The 13324-nt window shown below is 39.7% G+C and overlaps 1 protein-coding gene across 6 annotated transcripts in view; it reads right to left on the bottom strand.

Moving 5' to 3' along the window:
* The window catches only part of SLIT3 (slit guidance ligand 3), a 526297-nt gene that overhangs the window by 89786 nt on the left and 423187 nt on the right, over window positions 1-13324 (bottom strand). For all 6 annotated transcript variants that reach the window (XM_040646811.1, XM_040646810.1, XM_015293584.4 and 3 more), the window contains 3 exons: window positions 11795-11938; window positions 6577-6740; window positions 4292-4424 (listed from right to left, as the gene is read on the bottom strand). In XM_040646811.1, the coding sequence (XP_040502745.1) occupies window positions 4292-4424; window positions 6577-6740; window positions 11795-11938 (441 nt within the window). The remainder of the gene's footprint in view (window positions 1-4291; window positions 4425-6576; window positions 6741-11794; window positions 11939-13324) is intronic.

The following is a 13324-nucleotide window of genomic DNA, read 5'->3' as shown; positions in this document are numbered from 1 at the left end:
AAAGATGAAATATGTGAGGATATCACACACCCGCAAAACATCAATTTTAAGAGTTTCAGTTTCAGTTTCCTGAGAAGAAACGCAATTCAAGCATGGATTCAGGTATGAATCTGAACCTTACATTTAAGAAAGGTTTGGACAATTGGACTCTGGATTTTGCTGCACCCGTATGTCAGACCACAACCCACATGGTGACACACACAAATGTGACCGTGTTTGTGAGAGAAGTGGAGGCCCTGAAGTTATGCTTAACTTTATTCTCTTAATGCTAATCACCTTTTTGACGTGCACTCCAATTTCACTCACGGAAAATATCATTTGAGACTACTGATCCATTTAACTTTTCTAAACAGATGGCTGCAGTTTTTAGTCCTAGATTTGAACTGCAACTCTAGTATTTTTCTATAGACCTATCCATTCCGTCAAGTGGGAGAGCTTTGCTTTGCTGGAACAGGCAGCAGCCCAGAGGCAGACAATGAAGAGCTGATAGGCAGTTGGATGGATTCCTCACCAGTCAGCCACTGCTAAGAGTGCAGCGCAAAAAGGGACTGACCAGGCTCGCAGGGAAAGGAACAAAGCATGTGGAGGAAAAAACATAAGCAGGAGAGAGCTTTGTAAGGAGAGAAACATCCAAAGCAAGTGCAAAGATTAGTGTGTATTAATATAAATCACGAGCAGTGATGTATGGGTGCTGTCTAAGAACCCCATCACTGCTCTCATACACAGTGGCATGACAACACCGGGTCTAGAGATGACACTGTCCACATGATTGCCTTCAGCTTCTTCCCTCAGTGCAAACTGTTATTTCCTGTAGGTCTATAAAAGGAATGGGATCTTGCCAGATAAGACTGTATTGGAAATAGAATCTATACTTGTGAGAAAAAAAGACCAGCACTCACACGCTGAAGTAATATGTAGATGGAAAAAGAGCATGGGAAACTTAGTTCAAATAGACTGAAAAAAGAAGAAGAAAAGGAAGCCTAAAACACAAAGCAGGAATGAGGTTAAATTCCAAACCAGCTTACTGCATAAACATGTGTTGAACTGCTGGACTAGAAAAGTGCCCGTGGTCAAAGAAGGAAGGCTTCTCTTCAGAGCAAGTAAACAGTAGGAAAAAAATGCAGGCAGTAGTGTATATGTCTTCATGAAAGGAATTTGGAAGAAACAATATGGTATTTCCCTATTCCTAGGAAGCTGAACACCCCATGACGATGGGTTCTGTGAAAGAAGCACTGGGAAATACACATTTCTTGTATTATCATCCATCAAAAAGGCAGGAATTTCTGTGGTCTCTCCAGCTCTGTTCCATGTGGAAGCATTCCCTGCCAAGGCAATCCCTCCTCCCAAGGGACTGCAAACCACAGGTACATCTCCTGCCACTCCCAGCTTTAAACAGGAGGGAGATAATGGGTCTCCCATTTGCTGTCGATGCCCACATTCAGAACAGAGAATCAGGATGAAGCTGGAAGGGGTGAGCCCAAGTCTCCAGTACAACATATCACAAACATGGCCAGTGCTTTTGGCTGAGCTACAGCACAGTGAAACGAGACCCAGAAAAGGTTAACTAACCTTTTCCCTGCTTGTCCATGTCAGAACAAGTACATCTTTTCACACTGGTATTTAATGTCTGTTTTACACAGTGAAAGAACTCCTGCTTTGAGGTTATCTTAAGACCTCTAAAAGAATTTAAAAGACTTCATGAGAAAGTTGCATTCGCCCTCAACAGATTGGTTTATCCAGATACATGGCAGTGCTTTCTTTTTTAAGCATGTTGTATAAAAACACACTGCAGTCTAATAGAAAGCACTGTAGCTAATGTGCCTTGTAAATGATTGAAGTGTATAAACGCCAGACTGGCACATTCGTAAAAGTCCCACTGAAAAGCTTCCCTGTACCCCATCACCTTTCAGGCCTTCCACAAGGAGAGCTGCAGGCTTTGAGGACAAGAGGCTCTTTGTGCTGTGTCCCTTCCTTGGCACAACCTCTGTCCTTAGTGGCTCTGTGCTATGGGGAAGGCATGGGCAGCCCACGCACTGCCTGTAGGTTGCTGACCTGACAGTGCAGAAGGGGAGAAAGGCAGCATGAGCTGAGGTAACATGGAGGAAGGTTTTTTCTCTCCCAGGGCAGCCTTGGCTGCTGTACTGGTGGGAAAGGTGAAGGCATCCCTGCCTTGGAGACTGTGATGGCTCTCCCTGGCCATGTCTGCTGCAGCAGGTAACTCGTGTGCTGCGCAGCTCCTAGCGCTAACACATACACTTTGCTGAGACAGTCTTTGACAGTCTTTGGCAACGTACTGCAGCCTTCAGACACAGCTCAAGGGATCTGGGACTGCCCTGTGGGAAGGAGGGCATTTTGATGTGAGGAGTGTAAATTGACTGAACAAAAGTAACCACTTTTACCCTGTGTCCAGACAGCTATTGGGGTCAGTCTGCCAAACAGCTGTGGTCTCAAAATGAGGCAAGAAGTGGGGTCCCACAGGAAATGTTGATTGCCACAGCAATTAAGAAAATTCTCAAATACAGAAAAGTAAAAACTACAGGCTATTGACTTGATGCATTGTCTTCTAGATGATGGTTAGCATGTTAATCTGGAAGTAGAAGAAAGGCAAGTAAGACTGATTTTATTTCATTTTTGAAATTTTGTTCTTTTCACTGTTTTCACGAATCTTTTGCTTCTGTAACTATAGCTCATTTTTTGGCATAGATACATACAAGGAGCTCAATTTATGTTGGTTGAGAGAAAAGTGATCAGGATTGAACTGGGAGACACTTGGGACAGATTCAAGGTTATATTTGCAGAACATGAACAATTCCGAGCCAGCCCGTCCATGGCCGACTGTGTTTTGCTGACACATTTCTGGACTGAAAGCAGAAAACAGAACTAGAAGCTTGCACAGCCATGAGGCTTCTACTGAAGAAGACAGTCATATAAGCCTCTATGAACTCAAACTGCTCAGTTCCAGGCTACTGCCTCAATTGCCAAAGAAATAGCTTAAGAAATGTAGCAGTTTTCAAAAATGTGAGATTAACTTCAGACTTTTTGTGAAAGTTATGTCATCAGGGTATCGAATAGTAGCAGTAAAACCCAACATGTAAAATGTAAAGATAAAAATTCCTCAGCATGGCAGTAGAAATCAAAGCAAAATCTGTGCTATCTTATTCTTGGCAAGTCATATTTGAACAAGAACAAGACCTCAACAAGAACAGAGTAGAAACTATATAGATTCTTTATCATGGATGGCAATATATAAGGTAATACATAGGCCTGGACTTGACTTTGGATTCAAATCACTTTAAACATACCCAATGTTCCCATGGATGCAGTCAGTGCAAAATATCCACATTAATTTGCGTTCCCACATATACTCTCAGTCCACTCCTCATTAAAGCAACAAGGCCCTATATTTGACTACAACATAGCTAAAAACAGCACAAACCCCCTTCCACTGCAAAGGAAGTAAAAGGATGTGTATTTCATCCATCGGTTGCCACATTACTGAATAGGGGTAAAGCAGAAGTGGATTTTCATCCATTACAAAATTCAGTGAACACACCAACTAACTCAACCAACTACATTCATTCAGAAATATTGATGAGCTTGTAAAAAGCTTCAGGAACAATTCACCTGGGATAGATTTGAATAAGGATCTACAGGAGAAAAGCTCTGTATTTCCATTGCCAACTGTTTAAGCCAAGCAGTGCCACCAGGGTATTTTCTTTCTTTGGAAAGAATCAAAATCCAGTATAATAGTAAGGAGTAGTTGAAAAGAAGCCTAGAAAGATGGTTTTCAACTAGGATGAATTTACTTTACAGTGTAATCTAATTATCAGTTATTTTAGACATTTCATGAGGCTTGGAGAAAACTCATTGTTTGTTTCCACCACTGGCAGTTTTTTTCCTCCTCTCTGTCTCCTCAGAGGATAATTAGCTCACAGCTGCATAAGTCAGGAATACATTTTCATCGTCCTTTCAAAATGCCTATCGTGAGTTCAGGCAGCTCAGAAGCACTACGGAATCATTTGATACTAATATATGCATTTGTTCCCAACAAAGAACTAATGAGTGCAAGGACAGATAAACTCTGTTCCCATTGTACAGCAATGCAGTCAGTCAAGGGACAAATAAACGTAAAAATAACAACAGTTAAAACGTATAGAAAGCACCACAACACAAAATACCAGCTACTCTGTCACTGAAGGCAAAGGTAAAAGCCCCAAAGGACCCACAAAGCCTCCCCACAATGTAATGTCATGAACTTCTCATGGAAGGAGCTATGTGAAATGTAACTTACAGCTCAGTCACATCTTTGGGAATTCCTTTGGGCATTACTCGCAGCCCTTTGTTGCTGCAACGTACCACCGAGTCCACACAGGTACACTGGGAAGGACAGGGAGGAGAAAGCAAGCAGCTGCTTTCATCATTACCTGCAGAAGAGAAATGGGATGTTCAGAAGGGAAATCAGCTTTCAGCACAGCGTGATGCACTTTGACAGCAGCTTCTTACAAGGACCAGGGAGGAACATCCCTGAATCCAGGCTAACCATCACAGTATTTTAGAGTTGCGCTTTGGATCAACATACAAGTTCTTCAGGCAACAAGAGCAACAGCTGTATGTTTAAGTGAATATGCTTTTTTCCCCCAAGCAGTATCTGCTTCTCTGTAATCTTGCAAATATTGTAAAATCAGTTACGTGAATCCTAAATCCTTCCCCTGTCCCCAGGATGGACACTGTGAAATGGATGACATGGCAGGAACGTTATCCTCAAACTCATCCAGACAGACGACATTCACGATCTGCTCTGTTCAAGGAAGACCTTTCTATAAATTCAATTTTTAGATGCTAATTTCTTATTTTCTAACATCAGCCTGGCACTTCATTTATCACTTGAATTTAAGATCTCATTGCTTCTGACAGGAATAACCAGGCAAACAACACTCTGAGCAGCATACTTCCAACTGCTGGCAACCCATCTGTGCACACATAAAAATATCTACTTTTTCCAAAAATGGATTCAAAGTTCCATAAACAGCAGATCCAATCCCATAATGGAAGAACAATAGTTTCTGCAGAACAAACCAACTCTTTCAAGTTAAGAACAGTAAGGCACGGATTTTCCCCACAAAAAACAGGCTTTGCAAAACGTAAAGCAAATGCATCGTACGGTATCACGATGTATATGAAAGGAAACACTTAGTGGCACATTCTGTAGATGACAGTGAGGGGAACCACACAACTGTTGGTGAGTACAGGCAGCCTGAGCGGACCAGTGCCGAGACACGGGGCTGCAATCCAAGAGCACACAGCCAGCCGTCATTGTGTGCCTTCAGTTTTTAAAAACTGATGCAAGGACTAATTGAGACTGATCTGTTTCTTCCTTCTCTCTGCTGGATGTACCCATGAGCATTGAGATTAAAGACTAAGACTGGAACTCCTGCTACAAGATAACAAAATTACCCATAAATGTATGGGCAGGGAGCCATTTGTATTCAGTGGGATGGAGAAGCATGACTGGCCTACAAAAGAACAGGGATTATTTTTTTTTCTTTTTTTCTCTCCAACTGAGCTTTGCAGATGGAAACAAAATTCAAAGCCTTTTGGAAACCTGCAGAAAATGTATTTTCTGCATATTCAGCATATTCAATTTTCCCCTGTATTCTGTTTTTCACATCCTGCCACCATGTACCTTTCATTCACCACGGCTGTTTCACTGCCTGTGCAATGGAGAAAGCTCCGAAGTGTGGAATGTCATTTCATTGACCAGGATTTTTACTTTCTGAACTAAAAGCCAATTATTCTTTAAAGACTAAACATGGTTCCCTTGAGCTCTGAGTCCAAAGCATTTGGGCCTGCTGCCAGGTTGCTTGACTAGGGCAGAAGTTCATTTCTGCTTTGAGTAGGAAACTCATGTTACTCTCAAGGTCTCTTCAGAGGTGTGAGTACCTGCAGCTCCAGCACATGTGGGCTTTAAGGCAACCACAGCCTACAAGTTAAGTTAGCAGTGTATTCATCTGTCAGTTTTTCTCATTTGCCTTAAATTCTGCTTGATCACAAGACAAAGATGAGACCTACCTGAAGAATAATGAAATTTAAGGAATTTCTTCTTTTATTTGTAACATATATGGACATAGCAAAGCACTAAGCATCACTGAGTCTTTCAAGTACTATCTGCATTTTTTTTTATTCTTTCCCTGCATTCATCTGCTAATGGTAAAACCAAGCTGTTCCCCAAATATAAAATAACTTCCAATCAAAGATCACTCTCACAGGCTTCAAAGAGTTTTAACTACGTGCATGAATAAGGAAGAGGGAGGAAGAGCTAGGGTTATACTGGGATTATACAGAGCAGAGCATTTGTCATTCATGAATTTGTTTTTTCGGTGAGGGTAGTAGAAATGCAGAATGGGGACAACAAGAATGAAAATAAACTGATAGGGAACAATGATCTTCAGCTGTGGATGGCTGTCTTCATCATTGCTAACCTGAAATGCTCACCATGAATTATTGTTTGATAGGCAGGGAGGCCCTGACACAAAGTCAACATTACCATAAATGACAAATTGAACTGGATTTTCTTACCCTCACAGGTGAAATCCTGGGCATCTACATCTTGGATTGGAATATCCTTCAAGAAAAAGGGTTTCAAGCAGCGTGGATTTCCACTGACAATTCTCTTCTTCCTCAACCACTTTCCCAGCCAGGCCAAATGACAGTTACAATTAAAGGAGTTAGCCAGCAAATTGCTGAAACGGAACAAGACATAATTGCATTAAAAAAAAACCAAACAAGAAACATACAGAAATACTTAACTAACTAGTGAAAAAAGACAGGTTCTATGTCCCGGCTCTTTCCTGCCATCTGTTTCTGTGAGATCCTGTACAGACAGGCCACATGCTACACAGGTTTGATAGGAACTAGGGTTGTAATAAAGTATATAGGCATATAATTATATGTTTATAAACCAAAGTACTTACTTACTGCTGTATCGATTATTTAGACACACTTGCATCACCAACAGGGCTCTACTCACAAGTGTATTTAAGCTCAAGCTATAGCCTGCACTCAAGCCTAAACTCACTTCACACAGTGGCACACATATGCATGATCTTCAAAGGGATGATTTCAGGTGATACCACAGAAAAGCTTAGCACAGACATACAGTACTGCTTCATATGTGCAGTGGGGTGGGAGCTTCTTTTGGGCTGCTTACAGAAGTAGTTGCATACAGGTTGCCTGCACGCACATACATACATATACATACACGTATATTAAGTAGCACTGTCAGCTTGGGCCACTCCTTATGAAGTTTCCCTTCTATGCTCAGTATTATCTGAAAAACATATGATTTACTGCTTTGTGGACTTCATGAGGTCTGCATCAAATCTTGCTATTGCTCCAGAATATCCTTCCAAAGCAGCTTCAGCTTTGCTACAGCACTATGGTGAGCAGTACCCAAAGCAACACACTGACAGCCTCTCTAAGAGGAAGGAATCTATAGCACAGCTTGTTTTAGCAGTGTTTGAAAAACAGAAAGCCCTAACAATTCTCTTGTCAGGCCACAAAAGCATAGATGTCACAGCCATTTCTCAGTGGGACACATGTAATATAGATACTGGTACAGAGAAGCAATTATTCATATGTATTTCTTAATAGCCAGTGTTTCTTGAAAGGAGTATAAGGTGACACTTATTTTGAACAAGGATCTTTCTAAGCTAGCTAGAATTAGAGTTGAGAATCCTGGAAATTTTATTTAATTATTATTTTATTCTGTACCAAAACTCCTATGTATTATTTGAGTGTGTTTCAGAATTAAATTTGAAGTGAAGGCAAGAAGCTGACAGTCCTGGTAAAAGAGAAGGCTGACTCTTTTTCTGTACAAACACAGAGAGAATCAATAGCCTGAGTTTAGGGCTCCATACTGAAGAAAAATGAACTGTCAGAGCCTCACGTATGGAAAATGCAGTGTCCAAACTAACACTGAGGGAATTCTCACATCATATGTATGTCCAAGGCTTCTCGTTTCGATAGAACAGAAAAAAGAGATGATCATGAAATTCCTCTACAGCACACCATATCTTAAAACAAAAAACGTTTCCTAAAGAAACACACACTTCAAATACAGGTGCAGTAGCTGAAGACGTTGGAAACCTTCATTGCAACTTACTTTTGGAAACCTAAACGTGTAGCCAAGATCGCATTAAGTTTTCAACCAAGCAAATCCTTTGGAATGCAATAGTGCTGAAGGTGAAAACATCTGGCACAGTTAAGGTGCAGCAATAGGCAAACAAACCCAAACAAATTCCTAAATGATACAGGTCCTAGGTCAACATGACATAAGCAAAACGTGAGTTACAGCTGCTCTCCATGTCAAAAAAGCATAGTCAGTCACTGCACACTGCAGCAGCCAGGAGCTGTGTGTGTGTAATTACATGGGGAGCCAGCAGAGCCTGTTGTATGTGTTGTAGAGGGAGAAACAGGGAGGACAGTATTCAGCTGAACGCTCGATAATAAGAATGCTCAGCCTGCCACATACTGACCAGGATTTGGTGGACAGACTAAATTGCTGTACAAAGATGAAAAAATGTATAAAGAAGCTTTCAGTTGGAACATGCAGAAATGAAAGTATCCACCTAATTTTGGTTACTTTCTTTCTGAATTGTTCTCCCATTTTTTTTTAATCCATAGTGGGACCGCATGCAGGGTGCCTTGGGTACTTTCCATACAGACATACTTTGGCATAAACAGTGTGTCTAAACCAAGAATTTAGATCTCCAAAGCTAAGTGAACCATTTATTCCACTGACGGAGGCGTGTGAGATCATATTCACAGAACAACTTTCATGACACAAATCCTTACAGTGAAGTCACCCACAATTGGAAACAAGCAGCAGGTGTACATAATCAGGTTGCTGGAAAACCTGAAGCTCAGAAAGTCAGGAAAAACTTACAGCAACATTCGTACTGTCAGTCTACAGATTGCTCCCATCAAAATAATACTTATGCCCATGTTACAGAGGTTTCTTTAACTTCATTTGTTACTGCCCATTTAGCTAAGCAGCAGCAACTATCCACAAACACTCATTCTTTTTCTTGGCAAACACAGGTTAACATATCACTAAAAATGTTAAATTCTTGGCTTACATTTGGATTATACTTTTCACAGCAACTAAGCAATGTATAAAATGAGCAGAGAAATAAGTCTGTTGTTCTGAAACTTAAATACAGGGAAAAATGTTGAAAATGTATCTTGTCACAATTACACATGTTCTACTGCCACTTCAGCAGCACCTGAATTTCATCCTTTGTCCAGCTGAAGAGCAGCCTCTTTCTGCTTTGTTTTAATATAAAGGTGATGCGCCCACATATATTTTCGTTCCAAGGCAAAACTGTGATGCAACTTCAGGAAAAAGTGTAAGATTGAGGATCTCTGAAGTGTCACATTGGACAAGAGATCCCCTACATGACTTGAAAAGCAGCTGAAAGTCTAGGACAGCCAAGTATTTTCACAAGTTTATGTTGGAATCTGGCTGTTCAAGTGGACTTATCACAAACAGAAACACTGGGAAAACTGTTTTAAAAATTCACAATTAGTAATCAGAGTTCCCACATGCAAGATTTAACCACTGTGACAGAAACAAAGCAATCACGCTTTTAGCAAAGATGTCTTACTAACATTAAATTCATAAGTGCCTCCTCAAGGACACAGACATATTTTCAAAATCAAGGGTGAATAGAAGTCTTGAGGAATGAAATATTCATATCCTACTACAAGTGCCTGTTAAAAATTGCAAAGAAGGCATAGAATATTAACCCTCTAAATGAATTCTGGTGACCTGTTAGAAAAACATGCTGAAGCACATCTGGATATTGTTGAAATTCGGCTGAATACATCCTGGGATTCAAGTTAAGTTTATGTGAGAATAGTTGCATGATTAAGTCATGAAAAAGCTCTTTTGCTTACAAACGTGCCCAATTGACACTATAAGGACTGAAAGACATGACTGAATACCATGTATACAAAAGTGCAAGTATGCCTCAAGTCAGGATGCTAAATACATATTTTGACTAGTAACAATTAATAAAAATTGCTATTTTTTCCTCAGTAACTTACAAAATTGATGTTCCTCCTCTACTGAAAACCATTAGCACATTATTTTCAGAGCTGTCCTTGTTTTGATAGTATTGGTGAGGCTGATACACTAAGCAATAACAAAAGGAGCAATATTTTTTTAAGAGCTGTAAATACACCAAGATAAAAAAAGGAAAGAAATGTTAAATTTTGTAATGAGTTCTAGCTCCCACTGACAGATACAGAGTTGAGTCATTGCAAATCCTAATTAACTCACAAGTGTGGGCTGAATGGGAAAAGCAGTCATAGTGTACATCTTCAGCAGTGCTGTCATCTCATATAACTACCTACAGTAGAGTGCTTCTAGGAAATGAACACATTTGCATTTTGGATTTATTTGTGAAATATCACTACGCCCTGCCTAGATCCCAGTGTCACAAGAAGTCAAAAGCAAAGCCTTTACTGTCTGTGGGTCAACCTAAAAATGTATCAAAGAACAAATTTTTTCTTCAAGACACTGGTAGGAACCTGCCATGACCAACATGATACAAAGGCAAGGCCAAAGCAATGCAGTCTCACTACAAACAGCTTCAGCTTCTCTTGCTATAAATTGTAATATTCATCATCTGTAGCTGAAAAAAGGAAACTGGGCATCTTCTAACAAAATATGACACATCCATGCAAACAAGGCAGGGACTTTACAGACTGATTCAGAGTTACAGCTATGAAGGAGACCCAGAATCAATTTTGCAAGAAGCAGGCAGGCACTGCTTGCATTACTGAAAGATCAAGCTTTCAGTGACTACCACTAGATTTGACCCATGACTTGAAAACAGTCAATAATAATAATCTGGTTGTCTTTATTTCTTTGTCCACCAGTTTCAAGGAGGCTTTTGGGGTTACAGAAAATAAATGAAAACAAAATCTAGGTTCAAAACCTGAAATGCAATAGCTCCAATAGTTTGTTTTTGTTGGACATTTAGGGGCTATTTTCAGGGCAGTGTGAAGTGAATTAATCAGACAGCTTCCACTTACAGCAACATCAGGGTCCACATTCACAGCTGGAAACAAAGAGGAGACTTTCTCTCCATATTTATCAGTCTGTACTTTATTAAAATGGACACATGATAAGAAGTACATAAGAATATTTGAACGGCAATGGAACTGCTTCAAAGAAGTACTGAGAAATACAAGACAATTATCAGAAAAGCTTAGATTAGAAATTTTAAATTCACGTTCAGTAGGACTGGAGTATTTTGTCTTAGGCTCCTCTGAAAATCTAAGCATCAACTACTTGTTTTCTTCTGATATTTAACTTACTCAACTGAAATCCAAGAAGGCTGCTGTTACAAAATTACTCCACTGAAACTAATGGAGCTTTGAGGAGCTGAAGTGTAAGATAAGCTATGCAGCTCTGAATCTGAAGAAGCTGCTTTACATGGACTCCTCCTGTGCACTGCACTAACATGGCAAAACATGCAGTCATTCTGCCTAAAATTGGCAACATAAAAACTTTTTTAGCTACTCCAGCTGAAGCAGTTCTAATGTTTTTATGAATCATACCCTGACGCTTTCAAACCTGTGATTTCAGGATAGGGTTTTCTTTCTTTAAATACGGTTTTCCAAATATGAACAAGTAATTTCGATTTTGAAACTTGAATGCTGTCTCCTTGCAAAGAAAGTATGGAACAAAAGCACTATGATATGTTCATATTTTAAGATAACTTACATTGTAGACAAAGAGACTAATGTGCTGAAGGCTCCAGGTGTGATGGTGCTGATGTGATTGTCGTACAGAGAAAGAAGCCTCACTGAGCTCAGTCCAGCGAAGGTGTCATTGTTTATGCAGCTGATAGAGTTGCTCCTCAGCATTCTGAAAAGATTAAAGCAAGAAATTAGGAAATATTGGGAGTGGGTACAGTTTCAGGTTAGGATGTTCTGTTTCTAGGGCTTTTACTGACTGCTGTAGGACTAAACAGCTAAGGGGTACTAAACTAATGTAAACACTGTCTCCTAAATTTAAAATGCATTTCTTCTACACAGCATTAGAAACTAATGGGAAATTGACATCTGAAATTAGTTTGAAATCAAAATTATTGCTAGTGGTAAACTTGAATTAAATACTCTCAAGTCTCTTGATTTAGTAAGTGTCTGAGAGCAAGATGTATTTCAGAGATGCACTGAGAAAGGCTGTCAGAAATGTGTGACAGTAACACTAACTGCATTGCTTCTATCATGGATGTAAAAGCATGGAAAGAAAGAGAGCAGAAATGAAGGAATAGCTTAAGAAAGATTTCCAGACGTAAAGCAAACTCTGAAATCTTGTTAGTATCATTAACTGGCAGGACAAAAAGCAGTAACCATTCCATAACTCCTTTATTTTTTGCTCTGTGTTTGTACCAGATGAATCTATGCCGTGTTTCAGAAGATATATCTCTCTGAGTTGTTATGGTAACAATGAACTCCATGATCATTTCTAATTAATCTGAAAGACTGTAGTGTCTTGTTTCTCTCCACAGCAAAAAAAAAAAAAAAAAAAGGCTTATGAGTATTTGTTACAATTCACTCCACTCAACAGCTGGATCTGTAAACATCACCACTATAATATCTCTACTTAGGTGAAAAATTATTCAGTAATTAAAGCAGACTATCAGAAATCCACAGAATACATGCAGCTCATGCTGTTCTTCCAGTGGATTGCTCCTCTGCACTGAGGACTGTTCATTCTACAGTATCAGATTTGTGCAGTGAACAACAAAAATTCAGACTTCATCAGAATTCTGACCTGCAATCTCCTGCAAGTTGGGCATGTAGGTATTAGATCAGCAGGCTCTTCAGAAACACCAAAGAGAGATTAAATATAGCAGAGAACAAATCACAGTGTAATCACACTCAGTGATTAAGACCTAGATATTGCACTGCTTTAGCATTACTGTTCTCTGCATATAGTAATCATCACAGCCGCCATGGTTTCAGTAGTTTTTGTGTTGCAAAGCCTTCAGAAAAGTCACAGAGACTCACACCTTATATGTGGAGAACTGCTTGAAAGCCATGTCAAGGCCACAGGATCCAAAAGGTGAGTGTAAATACAAAAACAAAGGCCTTCAGTAGCTTTGGTCACTTCAGGAAATTCATATATTGAAGCAGTAGGAAACATTTGCTCAATTCTGTATGTGAAGTCTCTGACAATAGTTCTGAAGGGTGGTTGGATTACAATATATATTTCATGGTGATCTATTACATTTTAGGAAAAAGTCTT

The sequence above is a fragment of the Gallus gallus genome, chromosome 13, assembly GCF_016699485.2.
Source record: "Gallus gallus isolate bGalGal1 chromosome 13, bGalGal1.mat.broiler.GRCg7b, whole genome shotgun sequence".
NCBI lineage: Eukaryota > Metazoa > Chordata > Aves > Galliformes > Phasianidae > Gallus > Gallus gallus.
The sequence above is the reverse complement of the archived record's forward strand: the minus strand, read 5'-3'. Positions and strand labels throughout refer to the sequence as shown.